This window comes from Rhopalosiphum padi, chromosome 1 (genome assembly GCF_020882245.1).
Source record: "Rhopalosiphum padi isolate XX-2018 chromosome 1, ASM2088224v1, whole genome shotgun sequence".
Taxonomy (NCBI): Eukaryota; Metazoa; Arthropoda; class Insecta; order Hemiptera; family Aphididae; genus Rhopalosiphum; species Rhopalosiphum padi.
Window position 1 is genome coordinate 22,664,469 of NC_083597.1, and position 21,177 is coordinate 22,685,645.

A 21,177-nucleotide genomic window follows, 5' to 3' on the forward strand; every position below is an offset into this window, starting at 1 on the left:
TCCAGGTAATCTATATAATACGTATACGAAACACATCCCCTGTTATTTTTTAATTCTGTGCAGTGTACCAAGAATTTCTTCATCTTCTCCGTACATTATAATTTCTGTGTGTTTGTAAATATTTGCATGTATATGATTTGAAGTTATTGCAAAACGCACAATGCAATGTTTTTAAAGAAAATATTATATAATTTCTTTTCGAGTGTTTAATTTTTTTTAACGACAGCTTTTGATTGCTCTTAAAGCAGTTAAAGCATCATTGAAAAAGTTGATAAGGGCTAGTATAATTAAGCAGCATTTAAGTGGATACTGGCAGATTACCCCATATCCCCTGGGATGTGGGGAATTAATTTTTTTTCTATGTACTCATTACTGTATCTATAATACTAAAGTAGTTAAATTACGTAGAATACAATTTAAAAAAAAAAGTCGTATGCACATTTTTTTTTAAATTTGAAAAAATGTTCATCTTCTTCGCGTCGTTGAGTTTTAGATACGCCACTGACGTATGTTTATGCGGATTTGTTTGCCTATGTTTAATGTGAGGTTTGTTTTAAAAATAATTAAGCCCATCTGAAGTTCGATTAAATCTCCACCAGCTGGCTTCTCTGCAAATACATATCGGTTACAAAAATAACAAAAGCTCAACAAATAATATAAAATGAAACATATTATAATAATTATATTTACGTACATTGTGTATGTTATAATACTTGTTATTATAACAGTATATTACCTCGTGTAATGCGTAACATAATATTATAATATATTATATATATTATATTATTAAATAGGTATTAAACACACTACCTATATATAATAATAATAATATAATTCGTACGAGCGGGGCTGGCTCTATTTCCCCCCCGACCACTTCCAGCCGGGCGGCGCGCGCGCACTCCCGCACGCACATGCATATACGGGGGCCGCCGCCAATGCTGGCCGTCGGCTGCTGCGCGAATCCGTCGCCGCGCGTTATTAGTGCACGTTAATCTCGGGTCGACGGTCTTGTTAATCCGTTCGTCACGTCGCGTGTACACATCATAATACACACACGCGCGCGCGCGCACACACACACACACACACGCACAGTCGTGATGTTTTAAAATTTCACGTCAAATAATAATAATAATAATAATAAAAAAAACCGTTAATTTTTTTTTATTGTTATTATTAAAAATTATTATATTATCGCTTAATGAGTTGTTATTAATTTTTCGTCGCGATGGACGGCCGGAAGAAGACGTGTCCGTCGTCGTAGTGCGCGGTGTCGCGGTCACATCGGTATAATAACAATAACAATAATAATAATTATTTTTTATTGCGATAAATTATTATACAGTTCGCCGGTGTAATATCAACGTGTAGTGCGTTCACGTGCGTGCGTGCCAGCCAAGCTGTGCGTTTTTGCGAGCGCGCTTCCCGGCCGCCGCGTGCAGTGCGGATCGCGCGTGCAGGCGGACCCGCGGTAAATGCGCGTGGCCGCGGTCGGCCACCGGTTGCCGGATGTCGACGCCATGGGAACAGCTGATCAGCTCGACGATGACGCCGACCACTGCGGTGGCGGTCAAGCTGGCCGTCACGGACGAGCCGCCGGAACCGACGGATCCTAACGGCACCGTGCTGCCCGGCGGTTCGGCGGCCGCCACCAGCACGACCGGCGGCATATTCGGCACCCTGCACAGGCACATACCCATACTGTCCAGGCTGTCGTTGAACAAGTCCGACAAGGCGCACTGCAGGTTAGTAGGTAATTACTACATACCTACCGCGTTCCCGTTGCCCTAGTCCGGCAACCAACGACGACCAAAGTCTGTGACGAAATTTATTATCATCTTTTTTCCCTTCACCTATTGGTTTTCGTTAGAATTTATGAAATTTTATATTATTCTAAACTGTTTTTTTATTACTCTCATCAATCATAAAAACTATACTATAATATTCATTGTGTTGATACATTCAGTATGAGGTTTGTCGGTTTGAATTCAAAACCGAATGATTTTCAAACCCCTCCTCATATTTACATTTTAACCTTAATAAGCGGATTTTTTTTGTTTAAATTTTGATCATAAAATATATGCAGGATCGTTGATGGGGGAGAAGCCACAGCTGTGTGACTTTCTGCAAGCAAAACTGAAATCATTAGAATACATGTTTTTGGGATTCATTAATTTAATGTTTGTAATTTGCACCATAAAATCAAAACTGATAAAAAAAAAAAGTAAATTTGACCATAAACATAAACTCTCAATACTGTAAGGTATAAAAAGGTTAATTGAACCACTATACAGTACCATGTATTATGTAATGTTAAATTATTTTTTATATGTCACATTAAAATTCGGAAACGAGATAATGTTTCTAGTTACTTAAATCTAATAAAAATTAATATAATAATAATATGACTCATTCGTTACAATAACTCATCATATACCGATGAAATGTATTATTTATATTATATACTAAATAATTGTCTTTGTATTACTTATTTTCTATTATGCAATACTAATAACATATTATTAATACATAGAAATATTTACTAATGGGAAAAATTAATAACTATTTATTGTACTTACTATACCTACGAAACATTGCATTATTATAATAATGTACAAAACAAATGCTTGGTTTTAAAGCTGGCGCATGACTGTAAAATAATTTCGGTGTTATATTTGAACAGTATCATTTAAAATAATTAATATATTAAATTAATTTTTAAAATACTTAGCAGTACATTTTTTTTTGCCATACTGCAGATTTGTGATGATAGGTATATATATATATAAATAATATATACTATATTATATAGTGATTGATTTCCGTCAAGTGAATTACGATTTGATAGTTAAATCATGCAGATTGTAAAACCGGAAACTTGTATAACCGTCACTATGGTGTGTGATGTAATTTACTAAAACACGATGACAGTGATAGTGATGCATTACAATGAATCTAACGCTCTCCCCTTTTTTTATCATCAAATAACATCTATACTATAATAGTTTAATATAAGATATTTTATTGATCCTCAACCAGAGAAGTGCAGCACTTTTGTAGTTTTGTAAGCCAACAATAATATGTGTTTCAGTTACAAAGTATCGGTGCAAAGGTTAGTTGTAATTATATTTAAAAATTTAAAATCAAATAAATCGTCAACAGTTAAGTACAATCTATAGGCTATAATACATAATACAAACCATAAAAATCTTTTATAAAACTGTTTTATATTATAAGGTATAACTAATAATATATTTATCAGTCAGAATTGTTCACCTAACATTTTGATGTCATTAATAATTTGATTTAATTCAAATGTACAAAATGATAAGTGGCCACTCTTATATTTATAGTATCTTAGCCTATGTTTCAAAATTAAAATACAGATTTTCTGAAAAAAATGTAAGTATTAACAATAAAGCGGGTTTCCTTTGAATCATTTTTTTCAAACCTACGCTGCGGGGGCCACCATGCGCAATCGTCTCTGCATCGTTCCAATTTTAATACATCATCTATACTAATGAAGAAAATACGTTTATTTGATTTGAATTAACTTTTTATTGAATTTAAAAGAATCATCTTCCGTGTTCCATAATAATAATAATTGACTTCTGGACGACCTATAGGGTATAACAATTAACAACATTATATCTATAAGGTGAATATTACGAATTCCGTTGTGACGTTGATTTATTGTGTATTGTTTTTTTTATTATTATTATTTATTAGTAGTAAACTCATTAAATTTTAAATTCGTTTTTCAAACAACGTACCATTTATAATGTGTATAAGCTTGTAGTAAAGATTTCATTGTTTTTTTTTTTATATAATATGTACCTATTTTTTTTATCGTTATCTTTTTTTTTTTGAAAACATGTCCAAAAAATAAATTTCAGTGACATTAATGATGTGTAAAATATATGAATTTTACACAGTGTGTTTTTTGATTTTTCAGGTCATTGACACGTGTAAGTGCCTATGTGCGTTTTTCAGTTAAAAACATATTAATTTTACTTGGAGAAGTAATAAAATTGACACATCAAATACGTAAATTTAGTAATTTAGTGTATGGTATTATTATACAAAGTGATTATTTTAAAGCAAGACACTCGTTATTCTATTTATTTTTAAATTTTTGGAATAAATAATTTTGTATTATAATAAATATTTATTTTTTGCATATGCATTGAGATTTTTTACTTTATTTTTTACACGTGTCAAACCATATTTTTAATTTCGTATTATCATGAAACAAAAAGATAAATAAATAATCACAATGATACAAATTACTAACATTTATTTTATTATTTTCAAAAATACTATGTTAAACAAAATGCATGTTATTATAAGCAATATAAGCACTTCAAATTGTATAAAACATTAGTTTTTTTTAACAAACATTTAACATAACACTATTTTAAATCATCACTTTTTCATTGTGGTAGGTATATAATAAAATAATAACTTCTTAAATTATATTATATAGGTACCTACCTAATTAACTATTATATTTATTATTTATAATATTGAAAAATAATTCAAAATTCTCGATCTAACCGTGATGTACTATAATACATAACTGTATATAATTATTAATTGATATTACTATTCCTTATTATTTCATATTTAGATTATAATTCTTCACCACAATTATTGTTTTAACCATTATATTTTATTTTGGTATCTACTCAAGTACTAACTTGTAGTTAATTAAAAAGTTTTTGTTTTTATTACAAATCAAATGTTTAAAATAGGTATAAAATTACGATAAGGTAAATATTGTGTGTCGTAAATATAAATAGTATAAATAGTAAATTGCTAGTATGGTAAATAGGAGAATGCAGGAGACGTGGATGAATTAACGTTCTAATAAGTCAACAGGCTCTTTATATTAGGTTAAAACAGCTAAAAAATGGCGATTTCTACATTTTTAGAAGCTCTTTTGGTTTTTACATACGAGTTGAATTTTTATATTTATACTACCTATTAATTTTTGAAGATTTGGGATGTCTCTTAACACGTTTCTTCAAATAGTATGGTGCTAGGTTAACTATTTCAAATGCTAAACGTACATTATTTCATAAACATATACTGGAAGAAATCCTTAATAAATAATGAATTAAAATCATGATACATGTAAAATATATAGTACCAAATTGATTATTTATACCAAACGTGTGTAGTGTAAAGCAGAGGTTATCACTAATCAAAATTTTTTAACAAGTGAGCTACATTCAAAATGTTAAGTCTTTAGTCATCAATATTTTTTTATTTAGATTTTAGAAGTACTTTTTATATTTTTTATACAGCCACGATAGAGTTGATCAGGTCTGTGCGTAGAATTTCTTCATGGAGGGGGTTATGAAAAAAAGTTAGTATTTTAATATTTATATTAAATTATTGAGTAGGTAGGTATATGAAAAGTGTTTATTAATTATGGTTTTTCAATCATACATTATAGTTCACGATTTTGGCAGAAAAATACATTTTAATTCAATAAAACCAATAACAGTTAATGATATAGATTTTAAAAAAAGGCAATAGTGAGGGGGTTGACCCCTAAACCCTTCCTCCTTGCACACTGGTCTAGAATAGAAATATTTTATCAATTATCACCCTCTCATAATTCAACACCCCGCTATTATGCCACTGTTATTTTGTAATTTAACGCACTCTGACCAAGACTTCCGTGGCAAGTGCTTCAGTTCACCCTCAAAGATCTAGTCCTGAATATATCATATAATGTATGTATATTGTATATACATTTTAAAAGTTAAGTTATTCCAGGAATTGCATGTAGTGTTATAGTATGAATAATAATAAATTGTATAATTTGAAAAAAAATGATGTAAATTAATTAATGTAATAGTTGGCATTGGGTTTCTACAAGTTTTGAAAATTCTGGTAAATAATTAAGTTAATAGTTGCTCTTAAACTTGAATAAAAATTTCTGTTATTCATTCTTGACTAAGTATTTCGTACTTGAAAATTTTGACTCACACATAATCAAGTAGATTCAAAATATGAAAATATACGTTTTGTAGATTTGGGTATTTTGGAGTAGGTATATCAGTATATGCATGCTTCCAAAATTATGAGATAATAATATAAGTACCTACTAAATTATTCTGTAATTTTAATATTTCCAGTTCTACAATGATTTAATACAGATCAAAAAAAATTCCAATTTAATTTACTTAAATCTCAATATTCACATAAAATAGATTTAATATAAACTGTGTAACTAACTTAAGTATTTTATAGTTGTTGAACCTTTTTTAAAATTCAGATTTCAAATCATAAATGTCGCATTATATTTATGAAGCTTATTAGATTGTAAGTATTTCCTAAATAATTTTTTGTTGTTTCTTAAAGTGTAGATTCTGCTGGAAACCATAATTCTTCATTTTATTTTCGCAACATAAGATTAACCCATATTCATAGATCTACCAATCGATTGCGGTGGTGTATAGTGTAGTTAATTTAGGACTCAGACATACATTATACAATATTATGTTAAATACTTAATTAGATTAGTCTGTATCCAATTTCAAAATATTGTAAACACTGAAAAATTTAACAAATTTAAAAATGATTAATAATAAGCACTATTTATATTTATATTGTTCACATTAGCTTTATAAATGGGTAATTTTAGAAAATTTTAACGGTAAATAATTATTTTAAATTATGAAATTAAAAAATAATGGTCATTATTTTTTAATCTAATTACTTCTTTAGATAATGAATACCTTTTTATCATCCTTTTATTTCATAGGGAGTAGGGACTAAATCAAATTCATTAGATAATAGAATATAAACTGTACATAATTTGGTTTCAATTATTGTGTGATTGTTTAGGGTTATTATTTATTAAAATTTGATGTCAGTAAGCATCCTATTATATTCGCACATATAGCTATAAGGAATAAATAATAACAATAATAATAGTAATAGCACTTAGATATTTACTATTTTTTTTACTCATTAAAAAAAAAAATTATAATATATTTTCTCAGATACTGTAGATATGAAAATAAAAAATATCCTACTTAAAAGTTTAATTGTACGTGATTATAGTGATAAATTGATAAAATTTTGTGATTAACGTAGATCAAAAAATAATAAATCTACCTATATATAAAAAAGTATTATGTATTAAAAACATTAAAATAAGGTCTGATTAAGGATATTCTATTAAAAAAATAATTTTACTTTTCATTAGATAATATTAAGAGCGAAAATAAATAACTCTGAACTTAAATTCTCACTTAAAATTCTAAACCGACTGATTAGTTAATCTTATAATTTATATTTAGAATTAAGTTATTTGGATAAATGAAAAACATGAGTTATCAGAATAGCAAAGAGATATAGTCACAAAATCGATTATTGCGTATAGTCTAGAGTCTAGACATTGTACTTAGGCGACGTTTTAAATATTCACTATTTATAAGTACCTATGCTTTCAAATCGATATAAGTTCTATTTATTTTACACCAACAAGATGATAAAAATTTTATCTGAAATTAAAATGTATTTGAATTTGAATTTTGACTTTTTTCATGATATACAACAATAATTGGGCGTCTGAGCCAAAACAATTATAAAGTCATACAATTGCTTTAATTTATCGGCCTAAAATTCCAATTGTCTAATACTCTATGTTTCTATAATATACGTTTACTGCACAGTAACATTTTCGAATCAGCATTTACCTAAAAAAACGCATGTACCTCATAATACGCAATACAGCGAAAATATATACAATTATTCAATCTCTAAGATAGCATGTTTTTAAACAATTAGAATAACTAATACGTAGGTATTTATAAGTCATGTATAGATACAATTCAATGTATTATTACAATGATATTTGTTATTGTAGACTTTGCTCTCTGCAGTCAATAAAAAATAATCAACTACATATTATATTGATTACCTATTGTATTGGCGGTCAATATTTATGTTACCTATGTCTTATATTTTATCTTAGCTACGAAAAAATAGAATTTTTATCACCGCTGTCTATATTTATTACGCGTAATACTTGATAATCCGTTCACAGAAAATATTTAAGTATAGGTTTAATGTATACCATTTGCCCACGTACATGAATTCAATATGATAATATATTTATACCTACATTACATATTATTATAATGTGATAATAATTATATAGATATACTTATATACCAGTTTACGATTTCTAATTTTATTCTCTTGTCTACGACCATAGGATATTTCACGGTTTCGGTTTTGTTTTCAAACGCATCAGTTTGTTTTTTATTTACATTTTTTAACGTCTGCTGTAGATGTTTCCTCGCTCTATTAGTTTTAACTGCAGACTGCAGAGTTATAATAAAATTAGCATATGTCATATTATTATGCGTTTATTCCTTGTGGCGAGCGTATTATACTAATTAGTAATTTGTGTCAAAACGATCGCCCCGCATAATGGACACTCAAACGACATTGCTTCATTCTTAATTTACTCTCGTTCTATCGATTAGTAGGTAATAACTAATAAGTAAATAAGTCAAATGCTGAAATAAGTATAAAACTTACACGTATTGAGTAATAATGTCACTTATAAGATCAACATTTCGATTAAAATGTTATGTATAAATGTATAATGTGTTATATAATAATATATATAACATATTTATATTAAAATTGATTGACATGGAATTCAGTGAATTGGTTTATTGTCATTTTATACTTCTTAGTGTTATATCTATAAACTGAGGTAAATTAAAATTCATTGTGCAAAACTTTGACAAAAAAAATTAAGTTCGGTGGTCCACTAATGTGCAAACTACTACTGTTTTAGTGTAATTAGCTGCAGAATTACAACAATACATGTTACAAAAATACAAAATATTTTGATATGTATTATATATATATATTATAATGTTAAATGTCTATTAAATATGGCCAAAAAAAAATGTCTGTAAAGTATTGAAAATGCGTGATGTAGTATTATATTAGGTACGCGACGAGAGCTTTCATGAAAAGTTAAATTATGGTTTTAATTATTGTCTCTTTGATATAGGTACATATAAATTTTATATCATAAATTTATTGTTTTATATTAAATACATTTTTCGTTTTTTAGTAATGCATATTTTTTTTTAAATTAATAAAATTGCATTAGATTTGTAATAATAAAATAAAAAAAATCAATATTTTTACTTGCGTACCTATTCGTCTTCCTCAAAATTCTTTTTTTGCACCTATACCATAATACGTATTTAGTTGGGCCACGAGCCTATATGATTCGCTATCGTTCATAAAAAGTTAACATGATATGGATGTACGCGTGGTCTGCAATAATCGTATATTTTACATATATATTACAACCTAAGATTATAACGTATTTAAAGTATTTTGTTTGACACATATAATTGTTAGTATTTATATATTTTTATGTACTTACCCTCTTAACAAAGATGGACCTTAACGAGTTTTCGAATTAGAGTTCTGTTACTATTTATTTTTTTCTTATCTTTTACCTTCATTGGTAACTGTATAAAAATATAAAAATATAGGTACCTAGATTTTAGCATAATGTTATTACAAACACATGGAACATAAACTTGAAAAATTGTTTTCAAACATAAAAATAAATTAATATAGTAAAATATTTATTTTAAAATAAACTAAATATTATATATTATTATGAAAAATAAAATTTTCGTTTCTAAAGGTTTACATGAAAAAATATTTTACCTCTTTTACTTAGCAATAATTGATAATATCTACACAGTATACACATATCATATAATATGTGTATAGTGTGAACCAACGATTCCCAGCACATGGAATTATAGACCACAGGCACATCGTGGTTACAGAATTGGTGGTCCGCACAACTAAAAAGGTTGAGAACCGCTGGTGTAACTGTATAATAGGTGCATATCGATCTGTTATATCCTACAGGCTACAACAAATAAAAATAGAACTACTTTAATGTGATGCGTTTTTTTCTCGCCTACTAGTCCGTTAATGAAATTATAATTTATGGTAAACGATTATACTTCTTGCTAATTAATATGTTGATATTCCAATATGTATATATTGTTTATATTATATTGAAGAGACGAACGATCGCGGATAATGGTGATAGGTTTGCCGCCAAGTCACACAACAACGCGCAAGGTACATAAAAAAAATTATTTATATATACGATCAATCACGAGTTTATTTTAATATTTTACATACCTACGTTGTGTTACGGTCTGCGTGTCACTTCCAATCATTGCCATCGCCACTGCAGTTAAATTGTATATATATATATATATAGGTACATATACAGGGTGATTTTCTAAGCGTGCTTACCCCCCCCCTCCCCCAGCACGCCATTTTATCCTTTAACTATGTATGAGGTACATCTATAGCAACTTAAAAAATTAAAAACCTTTAAAATTAAAAATTTCTATACTACTTAAAGAATGTACCTTGTGCCCTGTGACACAATAATATTCCTTACTTCATTTGAAAATATTTTGAATATGTCTTTATGTCTTATGTCATTTTTTTTTTGTGTAGTTATCTAATTATCTAAATAAAAATTCAGTAATTCAGTTATTAATCTTTATATAACAAGGATAGTAATCTACAATATTTTGTTTCAAAATATAATATGAGTGCTTTAATAATCTATAAAATAGATATAATACATTATTTAGTCTAGTACATATATAATAATTATTATATTTGGACGAAGTTTACAAATAATTAAATACTAATAGATTAACATTAATATGAGTTTAATCTTCGAATCGTTATAGCTTCCATAGCTTTATATTATTTTAAAAATGACGACTAGTATACTTAAAAAGAATTAGTTTGACTAAATTCAATAATAGGTACATATTATATAATATATAAATGTTAAAATGGGGTTTATCGTGCTCGTTGAATCACTCTGTACGTGCACACAGTTAAACGCTATCATTATAATACATATGTATTTAAATAATCCAACCTAAGAAAAACGAGAGTATCTAAGGAATCTATACCTTCCTATGTAAGAATGAATTAGTTTATAATCATTATAAAAGAGGCGTTTGTTACTTGTTATGCAACGCAAAACTATATACATAATATTATACTTAATAATAACATATATTATACAGGTATTTGATGATGTATTCCTTGTGAGTTGTAATGTGCAATTATGGATATTTCTTCTTTAGTTTTTTTTAACATCCAACGAGATAACCAAACAGGATACGTACAATTATTACAATATACATCCAGTGTTTTAACCACGCATTTGTGACTAACGTCAAACATATAGTATAATATTATAGCGTGTAGGTTAGGTATATATATATGTGTGTACGTGCGTGTGTGTAATATTATAGATAGTACCTATTTATATCATTTATGAATATAATTATTTGTTTATATGAGCCTTTGTATGCATATTTCACAATTTTTAAATCTTTTCTTGAATTTCAGATTTTTGGTTCTACACACATAATATATAAATGTAATGTAGTTAAAAAAAACCTACTTGTTGGTCAAAATACTTTATCTGACAAAATCTTTAGTCAGTTGAGCTTTGATATTCTTTTTAATCATTATCCATTCACTGTATCTACTTGTGCAATAGTCATAATAAACCACAGCGGTATTTGCGCCAAAAATAAAATTACTCAATTGAATACGATACAAAATAATAATTTGTAATCATTCAAATTTTTCGTTTCCTTTACAACTTGATAGCAAGTTTTAGTTCTAGCACGCACATAGGAATGATTAAAAATAGGTGCGCGAGTAAAAATATATTTTCAATTCAATACAATTATTTTAAAAATGTGTTTTTATTATCAACTTGTTATTATTATTATTTTGTGGTTGCATTTTTTTACTCATGATATTGTTTTTCATTTAAATTAGTTATCTATATTCTCAAGTAAAAGAAAATGTTTTTCTACATACGTTAAATATTATCATTGAATTGCTTAGCTATATAGCCTAATAGCCACTAGGTATTAGGTATATTAAATTTATATTTAATGAAAGGTCCTTGGTCTTGTTTGAAGAAACTTATTAGAGATAACCATGTCCGTATTTACAAATGTTTGTACAAAGAAATATTGTTAACTCAGTATCAGTTCTTCCGCCGATTTCACCACATATGTGTTTCATTATTAATTTATACATACCTATAGTTATTTACGATTAATTAGTGTTTTGTGCCCACAAATGATTGATGTTGAATTGAAAAAATGGTAAATAAAATTTCTTGAAACATGAATGGGACTAAGTGAGTTTAAAAAATATTTTTATTTTATTTTATTTTAATTACATATTTTATAGAAATACGAATTTAAAACAAAAATTTAACATTTTTTTCAACTTAGATTTTAAATTGTCTGTCAATTTTATATTTTCAGCTTCCATTTGATTATTTAGATCACGATGTAACTTGAATCGTTACGCCTACGCTAATTTCTAGTGTTCTATGAACTCATCATAAAAAAGTTCTTTCTAATACTTATGTTAGCTTTTAGAATAGACGATAATAAATATATTTAAAAACTGTACTTCATTTTTGAGTGGTCGCAATAGAAAAATTACAGGAATTATCATTAAAACCATATAGATGTTTGTTTAAAAGTCATTATTTTCTGGTTTCAGAAATGTGGATCACGTCAAGTGTAATGGACAATCTCAACCAATGTGAGTCCGCTTTCAGTTGTTTTGCGCATTTTGTCTATATTGTCTCATGCTTGAAAATGATAAATTATGTATGTACGACTGGCTTATTATCTTGTTGCCTATAAATATATCTTATTTTAACTTTTCTGCTGTTGAAGTTACAAAATGTACAAGCTCATTTGTAATTGTAATATACATATATTTTTTTAAGTTTTAACATTAGATAATACACAAATTACACTTTCAGTTACAAATTTTAGCTCATTAAAGATACGTTATAAACACTATTATAGGTTTGCATTATTTTAACTTATGTTTAATTAACTAAAATTTTAAATTAAATTTTCATTTTTTAAGCGAATGATATAATCTTATAATAAATATTACAAAAATTTAATAAATCAAAAATATGAATGATTTTTTGTATAAGATATACTATTACTTAATAAATACCAATACTGATTAATTTTAATGTTATTTGTCTAAGCTATTTGAAAAAAATACAAAATATATCATTTATTTGTAGACTAACTAGGTACTTTATTTGGGTCAAAAAATGTATTTCAGTTCTAACCTTCTAACCATTTATTAGTTACGACTATTAATAGTCGTATTCAAATTTCACATATTATCACTTATTATTTTATATTCTATTATATATCAATCATTTGTTTACAGGTCGATATTTTACACACAGTTATTGATACTAATTTTCAGTATTATTGTTATTACTTGATCTATTAAATTTTATAGTTTGATATTATTAGCGTCTATTATGTATAATTCATTTAAGTATAAATTGGAATATGTTAAGTAATATATAACTGTATAAAATTAAATTGGATTTATGAATTTTATTTTGAAACCATTCACTATGTAACTATCTACTTATTATATTTTTAAAATATTAAAATAATACTATTAAATTATTCAAGATTCTTTTCAAAAATGTATATCAGTATCAAAATGACTAATATTTTTCTATATTTTACTTACAATTATTCAATGGTGATAATCTAAGGATTTGGCTTGATTTAAATCACAGACTTTATATATGTTCTAAATATAAGCCACATACGTTTTTAATAGATTTTAATTTTTGAAAAATTATGCATTTAATAAAATGCCGACAACTTAAAGTCAAATTTAGTAATTGAACAATGTATGACATAATTTTATACATTTTTTGAGTTTTGAATTTCTGTTAATGTCGACAATAAATGAAGAAAGATGGTATGGATTATAAATTATAATATAATGACATAATTTAAATAGAGTTTATTAATAAATCCAATATAATATAAATTTACATTGATTTATTATTTATAATTTTTAATTTATGGCTACAAATTTTTTCTGATAATAAAATTGCCTGCTAAATTTACTATAGAATTTGGTTTGAAAAGTAGGTAAATTTGTTAAAATATATAATTTAATTTTATATTAAGTATTATACAAATTGTATTGCGAAACGTCAATAAAACTACTGATGAAATTTGTTAATGATCTTTTTCTCTTAAATTCAAATTCATTACATACGGTGCAGAACATTAATACTAAAACGCAGATGTGCGTGATAAAATTTTGTTAACCTTGGCATTGACGTTCAATTGAACAAAGTTTAAAGAAGAGAGGAAAATGCAGTTTAATATAATTATACATTACCCTTTTTATTAGGTTTTAATTATGTTGCATTCATATTCATAAATCATGATTATTTCTTAGTAGGTGATGCAAAATTATTCATCGTTTTGAATAATATCAAGATAATAAAAAAAAAAGTAAAATTAATATACCATCAGTTGATAAGTACGTGGTTTCTTATAATATATTTGTAATACTTAATATTTATAATAATAGATAATACACTTATTTGAAAATTCAGTTATACATTAAAAAATTCAAAACGTACAACTATTATATTTCTATAGCTTTAACAATGAGTAAAATATATTACAATAGATATAGCATATAGGTGGGTACTGGGTACATTTATACAAGTGTACAATTTCAAATGTATGCTACGAAATATAAGTATAGCATTAGGCAAACTTGATAAATAAACGTTCGATATAAGTTACCATGCATTGAACTGGATAAATTATTTATTATTTTAAATATCTATATATGTGTGCAATTTGATTTATAGGTAGGTAGACATATAAATATAATACCTAATATATAAATACAATATTTTGTAATGTTAACAGTTTTTTTTTATCAGGAAATAATATAAAACCTGTATAATACAATAAAATTGAAAAGCATTTCTAGAATATACTATTTCCATTTTAAATTGGTACATTAAATTCCGAATTTGACCATTATGTTCATCGCAGTATAAGTTTATTGATCATATTCATTCGCAATCTGCACTCGGCAGTTCGTTTGTACTCAACAACGCGAATATAACAATACGTACAATAATAATAGATAGCCAGATAGGTCTTCAAAAGTCAAAACCAATAGGTAGGTATATGTCATAAAATAATACCTACACAGTTCTGTTTACGAGATCAGTGAGATGTGAGATTTGTTAATATTTAAACTGCCTATAGAATGATTACAATAGTGTATTACATTGTTGCAATATGGTACATGCCACATAGGTAACACAATCTTGTGAAACGTGACTATAGACTTGCATTGTTTTTTCTACGATATCAGATTAAAAAGCCGCCAAAGTTCATATTAAAATACTTATTATTTTGGTTTAATTTAATGGAAATGTGATAATGAATTAATGTGTCAAACAGTGGCGTCATTGGGGGGGGGGGGGCAACTTGGGAATTTGCCCTATTCTAACATTTACATCAACCTTAAGTCGGCACATTTAAAAATTCTTATTTTTAACTACTAAGGCCATTGCCATAAATCATAATATTGAATATTGATATTTTATAAATAAAGATTTATTGTTAATTTTTGAAAAAAGTATATTATATTATTAATCAAGATGTTTAGTATTTACATTACGTGATTGTGTGTATGTATACATATTTATTTAAGTAATAATATAGTGATAACTTAATACTTAATTTTATAATATCATTGAAACGAGGTAAGGCTAATTAATTTTACTAAAAAAAAGAACCCATAAGTTCATTAAAAAAAAAAAATCTACAACTCGATTTGAGGTTTATGAACTAATTCATGTTCTTAATCAAGTTCCCAGAACCTAAATATAATGTAAAAATTAAGGATGATGGTTAGGTGTAAAGTTTAGGCGTTTATAGGTACTGATCATTTTTGGGAGGTTCCTATGGTAATTATTGTCAACATTTTACTGGCAATACCCACTGTATCGTTGTTGTATTAGTGTGCATGGTATGTTTGCTGCAGTGTGGGCGCGGGAGTTTTCGTCTAAATCCGCGACGAACGTCGTCTCGCCGACTCGTAGACTCGAGAAACCGTTTCGAGGTCAACGATGTCAATATGCCCATTATACCTTAGCATATTATAATTCTATACATCAGGACGCGATCAAATTTTGCGTAACGAAACCGACAGGCGCGTTACGCGTTATTGAGGTCTCGCGGCAATGTGACACTGTAGTCGATTTTGATTGCCCCGTTGTGTATTATGCGTATGTGGTCGGTACATTATACTTAAACAATGCGAATATAAGATTTCAAGTGTGAAACGAATAAAACGAAGGCCCGCGAGGAACACCGGTCATCAATAAATGGGGTGGGGGGAGGGGAGGAAATCCGACCACGTGCCGTGGTGACGTAGGCATGTTCTGTTCATGAATGTCATAGTGGGTGATAAAGACACCGCGTTGTTGTATGAAATCTTTTTGTACAATGGTATTAATTTAAAGACGGGAGCTCGGTAAATTTTACCGTTGTTTTTTTTTTTTTTTTTACTCAGTATCTTTCATAAAATCGAGTGATCTCTCGTTCAATTTTTTTTATAATATTAATACCATTGAACAAAAATATTATACACTGTAAAAAAATATACGTAAGCTTAACGTAAAATGTATTGCACGTTTTTTTTCTGTAAAACTCACATCGCTAGTATGATACAATATCACGATATATAATTAAAATATAAAATTTATTTAATATTCGTTATTTGTCGTAGGTAGGTATACATTTTTTTTTCGGTTTTCGAGGTTCCACGGGCGTCCGCGCTACGGCTGAACAGCCGCGGGACAGACGCTTGGTCCGGCCTCAGCTACAGTAGACGGGCACCGCGGACGTTTCCCGATTACGTTTCAAGCCCGAAATATATATTTTTATTTGCGTCTCACGCGTGTATACTATAATATATATTATAGTATATATATATATATATATATATATTCATACGGAGTGGTCCATTTAACTGACAGTCACTAACTCTTTCAGCGACTGAAATAATAATTTTAAGCACTTATAAAACGGAAGCTGCAGTAGATATACTTATAGCTTACCTACTTACCTAAATTTCTAAAAATATTAATGTTTAAATATCGAATACTATTTTTTTTTTGTTTATTCATAATAGCATTTTAAAGTTCAGATAAACGAATCACAACTTTTTCTAAGTACCACTTGCTGTTTTAAATGTCGCTCATCTACGTTATATATATATATATATTAATTGATATTTTATTAGTAATATAATGTTATTAAAAAAATAATAGATTTTTTGTGAAATTTCATAGTTTTAATTTATTAAATACTTCAAATTTGAATAATATAACAACGTATTATATCTTCATTACAATGCACCCAAATAACTTTCACTCGCCGTAGAGTTTATAAGGTTTTCAATTATTAGATTGGCGATCAGTTCTTAACAGTTGTATCACAATTAAAAGTTCTACTTAAGAGAGATACTAGTTAAGAGATACTGTTTTCCAGTAATTTATCTATTGTTATATTTTGTTAATCAATGCAAAAATATGATAAGGAACAAAACTATGTAAACTTGGGAATTCATAGGGAGGAATTGTTTGGAATTTAACTATCCAATGTATCTATGTTGTATTCTATATTCTACGTTATTATGGTTCCAAATAGGATACAGATCCATGCAGTTTAGGCTCTCATTGAAAAAGCTTTACTTGAAAAATTGAACATACTCAGAGAATTTTTCTATTTCTGTACCTGTTATATACTAGAAGTCAGATGAGTCAGATGAGAGTTTAGAATATGTTATTGCTATTGAATTTAAATTGGAAAATCTAGATTTAAGAAAAAAGTTTATTGATGTATCATGGACTTATAATCTTTTAAATTATGACGTCAATTGCTTTGAAACCTTGGAGTTGATACCAATTAATGTTCTAAAGTTTTCTTTTCATTCTGCTAACTTTTTCTATACACCATAACATCTTTGTAGATATATTACTTTTGGATTGAGTAACCACTTAATAGGTTATTAATATCTTGTGATAAATGAAACAATTTTGATTTTTTTCTATGACACTGAAATCGAGTGGAGGTCAACAGTTTCAACTGTTGATATTATAATTTATTATTTTTGTTTTAATTCTTTTTTTGTCCTACACTTTTTGTGCGTTATTTTTGAAAAACATTTTTAAATAAATACAATCACGAAAATCGATTCTATAGACTGTAACGGATCACTCCGTACAACATTACTAAATTGTATATTATCGTAGATATATATAATATATATACGCGTAACATATTATGTGCATGTGTACAGTATAGGTCTACCGTACTATACATATGCGCACGCAGTGGGTGAGAATGGAGCATGTGTGGTTATAGTGGTGGAGTGCGGCGAAGGGGTGTTTTGTCGGTCTGGGTAAGAGGAGAAGTCGCGCAGAGTCCTCTGGCCACCATCCAGGATATGCGCGACATTGCGTGCGTCACAGGCTGTCTCGTTTGTCCCGTTTCCGAAAGCCAAGAGTCTCGAAATTATAACAATTTGGCAACCGGCGCGCAGTGCTATATAACGAAGTGACTGCAGTATAGCGCGCGCATAGTACAGTGGGCCTATATCGGATTGTAGGTTAATCATAAATCGAGTGTTGAGCGTGAACTAGGTCGACCCCCCTTTGATGTGCGCCTTGCATATTATTATTATTATTATTATTATTATTACTATTTAAGTCAGTACGAGACAAAATAAATAAAAAAAAAGTTCAAAAAAACGGCGGCTGACGTTTATGCGAATGTGCAATATGTGTGTATATTATTATTATTACGATGTGTGCAGAACGTCCGGAGAAATATGCGCGTGCATTGCATACATGCACTCGTGATTCGCATATATCGTATTTTATAAATTGTTATTATAATCATTACGCATACGACGATGTACGAATATAGTAATCAACTCACGTAATCGAATTCGTTTCTGTATACAAAAAAAAAAGGAAGTTTGTAATTTGCTTCAAAATAAAAAGATAAGTAATTTGTACCACTGCGGGTAGTCAAAAATAGTGTTTTCGGTAAAATGAGTACCTACCTAGTATAGCTATGTATTCGATTATTTCGATGGCACTTTTGTTGAAGTCAAGACTTGATGGACTCGGAAGACAACTATAATATTTTGGTATGTCGGATCCGTCGTAATCGCGTTATTACACAGTATTAAATTAATTAAATTTCGACGAAAATAATGCATTAATTATAATATATTAGATATCAATTATTAAAATATATAAAGTTTTTCATTATTATATTATTATTATTAGTGAATGATACCGTGATTACAACGGCCAATTAGAATACGATAAACAGACAAATAATTGTGTTGAGCGTGCTTAGATCGGTCCCTATTATCTATGACTTCATACAATATACACGTTAAAACTTATCTATAACTTCTGCTCCAATAAATATTTGGGAGAGGTAAAAGAGTAAAATATATTTTTTAAACGATCACTCTTAATACCAATTATATACCAAATCGGTTTCCAAACCTAAGTCAAAGGTTAGTACATTTTAATTAATTATGCTGATTGACTCAACGTCAAGGTTTTTATATTTTATACTTAAAAATATTAGACGCATATAATACAGACGTTTTACAAACATTTATAATTCTGTTTGTATACTTATATTAGATATTAGATCACGTTCTGGATAATTGTTTAGTAAGACTAGCCAACCGTTGCAAAAAATGTATTGAGACACTGGATGGGCTTTTCAACAACTTATCCATGTGAACGAGCCTTTTCAACTTGAATTTTTTATGAAAAATAAATATAGAAATAAATTGAATGTTGAGAATGATTTGAGTCTAAAACTACTCAGTTTTAATCCTGATATTGATTCTCTCGTGGGAGACAAGAAATATCAAAATTGCAATTGCAATTGAATTGAGGTTATTTTAACCACTTATTTTTTAATTAAATATTATAAACTTCTTTTCTTTGCTTTTATATAGTTAATGCGCCACAAAGTTTTATTTTACAAAATTAATGATTTGCACAACTAAAAATATTCAACTTTAAATATTTGACGTTTACATATCAAGTATAAGTAAAACTCTATTATCCTAAACGGGCTAAACGAGTAAAAGAGTATAAAAATATGTTACAAAATTGTTTGCATTATAATAATATACATTTGACTGCAGGTTAAAACTGTATTATATTATTTATTATATACTGCACATTTTTAGACCACGACAAAACCATATAATTGACTACAGAAGAAACTTATGAATTACATATGATATAGCGTTTTAATAAATTAACTGGTTTAGTAAAACAACATATACATGTAAAAGATTTACGTGATATCCTGCGGATAACGTGACTACGAACGATTTTGAATTCACGAAATTCAAATTAATATATTATATTATTTTAATATTATAGGTAATAATAGTATCAACATTCGATTTTTCAATAAAAATGTATGGTTTAATAAAATAATTTGTTAAACGAATTTTTTTTTTTTTAATTTCCATTTAATTACTTCATTATACAGTTTATAATGGGTGATCTCACTAAAGTTTAATATATCTTCGACATTGTAATAAAATACCTCCGGCATCATAATAAAATTAAGTTTGTCCTTTCACTTCATATTTTTTTTTAAAAGTTATTTTTTCTCGCACCTATAATTTACCGTTTATAACTATCAAACTGTAACTATAATGTTAACTATAAAAAAACATTACAAATATTATATTATATATAGTTTGAACAATTTAAAATCTCCTCAACTTGAGTATAATTATTTAGTTCAAAGAATTCTCATATGATTTATAGGGAATACCGGATGAGTAACGAGTGATACACTGAATAGCTAATACATTTTAGTGTAATACTGAGTAATAAAATATTTTCCTATTGAATCATTACAAAATAACGCATTTAAGTATTTAACACGAATAGATAATAGATTCAAATTTATGAAGTTATCATTACAATAAAATATATAATAATTAATAACTTTAAATAACATAAACTAGACCATTATTTGTAATACACTTAATAATTATTCTATTATACAAGGATGGTGCGTAATAAATATCTCTAATTTTCATAAGTAAACGTGTGCATAAATTATTTAAATTTTTTAAGTG

General features: G+C 27.6%; 1 protein-coding gene across 4 annotated transcripts in view; it reads left to right on the plus strand.

The window, feature by feature from the left end:
- The first annotated feature begins 977 nt into the window (after positions 1-977).
- The window catches only part of LOC132931661 (G protein-activated inward rectifier potassium channel 3-like), a 29,309-nt gene continuing 9,109 nt past the window's right edge, over positions 978-21,177 (plus strand). Inside the window, exons 1-2 of one of the 4 annotated variants that reach the window (XM_060997565.1) lie at positions 978-1,742; positions 12,652-12,693. In XM_060997565.1, coding sequence (XP_060853548.1) covers positions 1,507-1,742; positions 12,652-12,693 — 278 coding nt within the window. In that variant the 5' untranslated portion in view covers positions 978-1,506. Of the gene's footprint in view, positions 1,743-12,109; positions 12,278-12,651; positions 12,762-21,177 lie in introns of those variants that run through there. The other 3 variants (XM_060997567.1, XM_060997566.1, XM_060997568.1) reach the window with 3 other exon arrangements.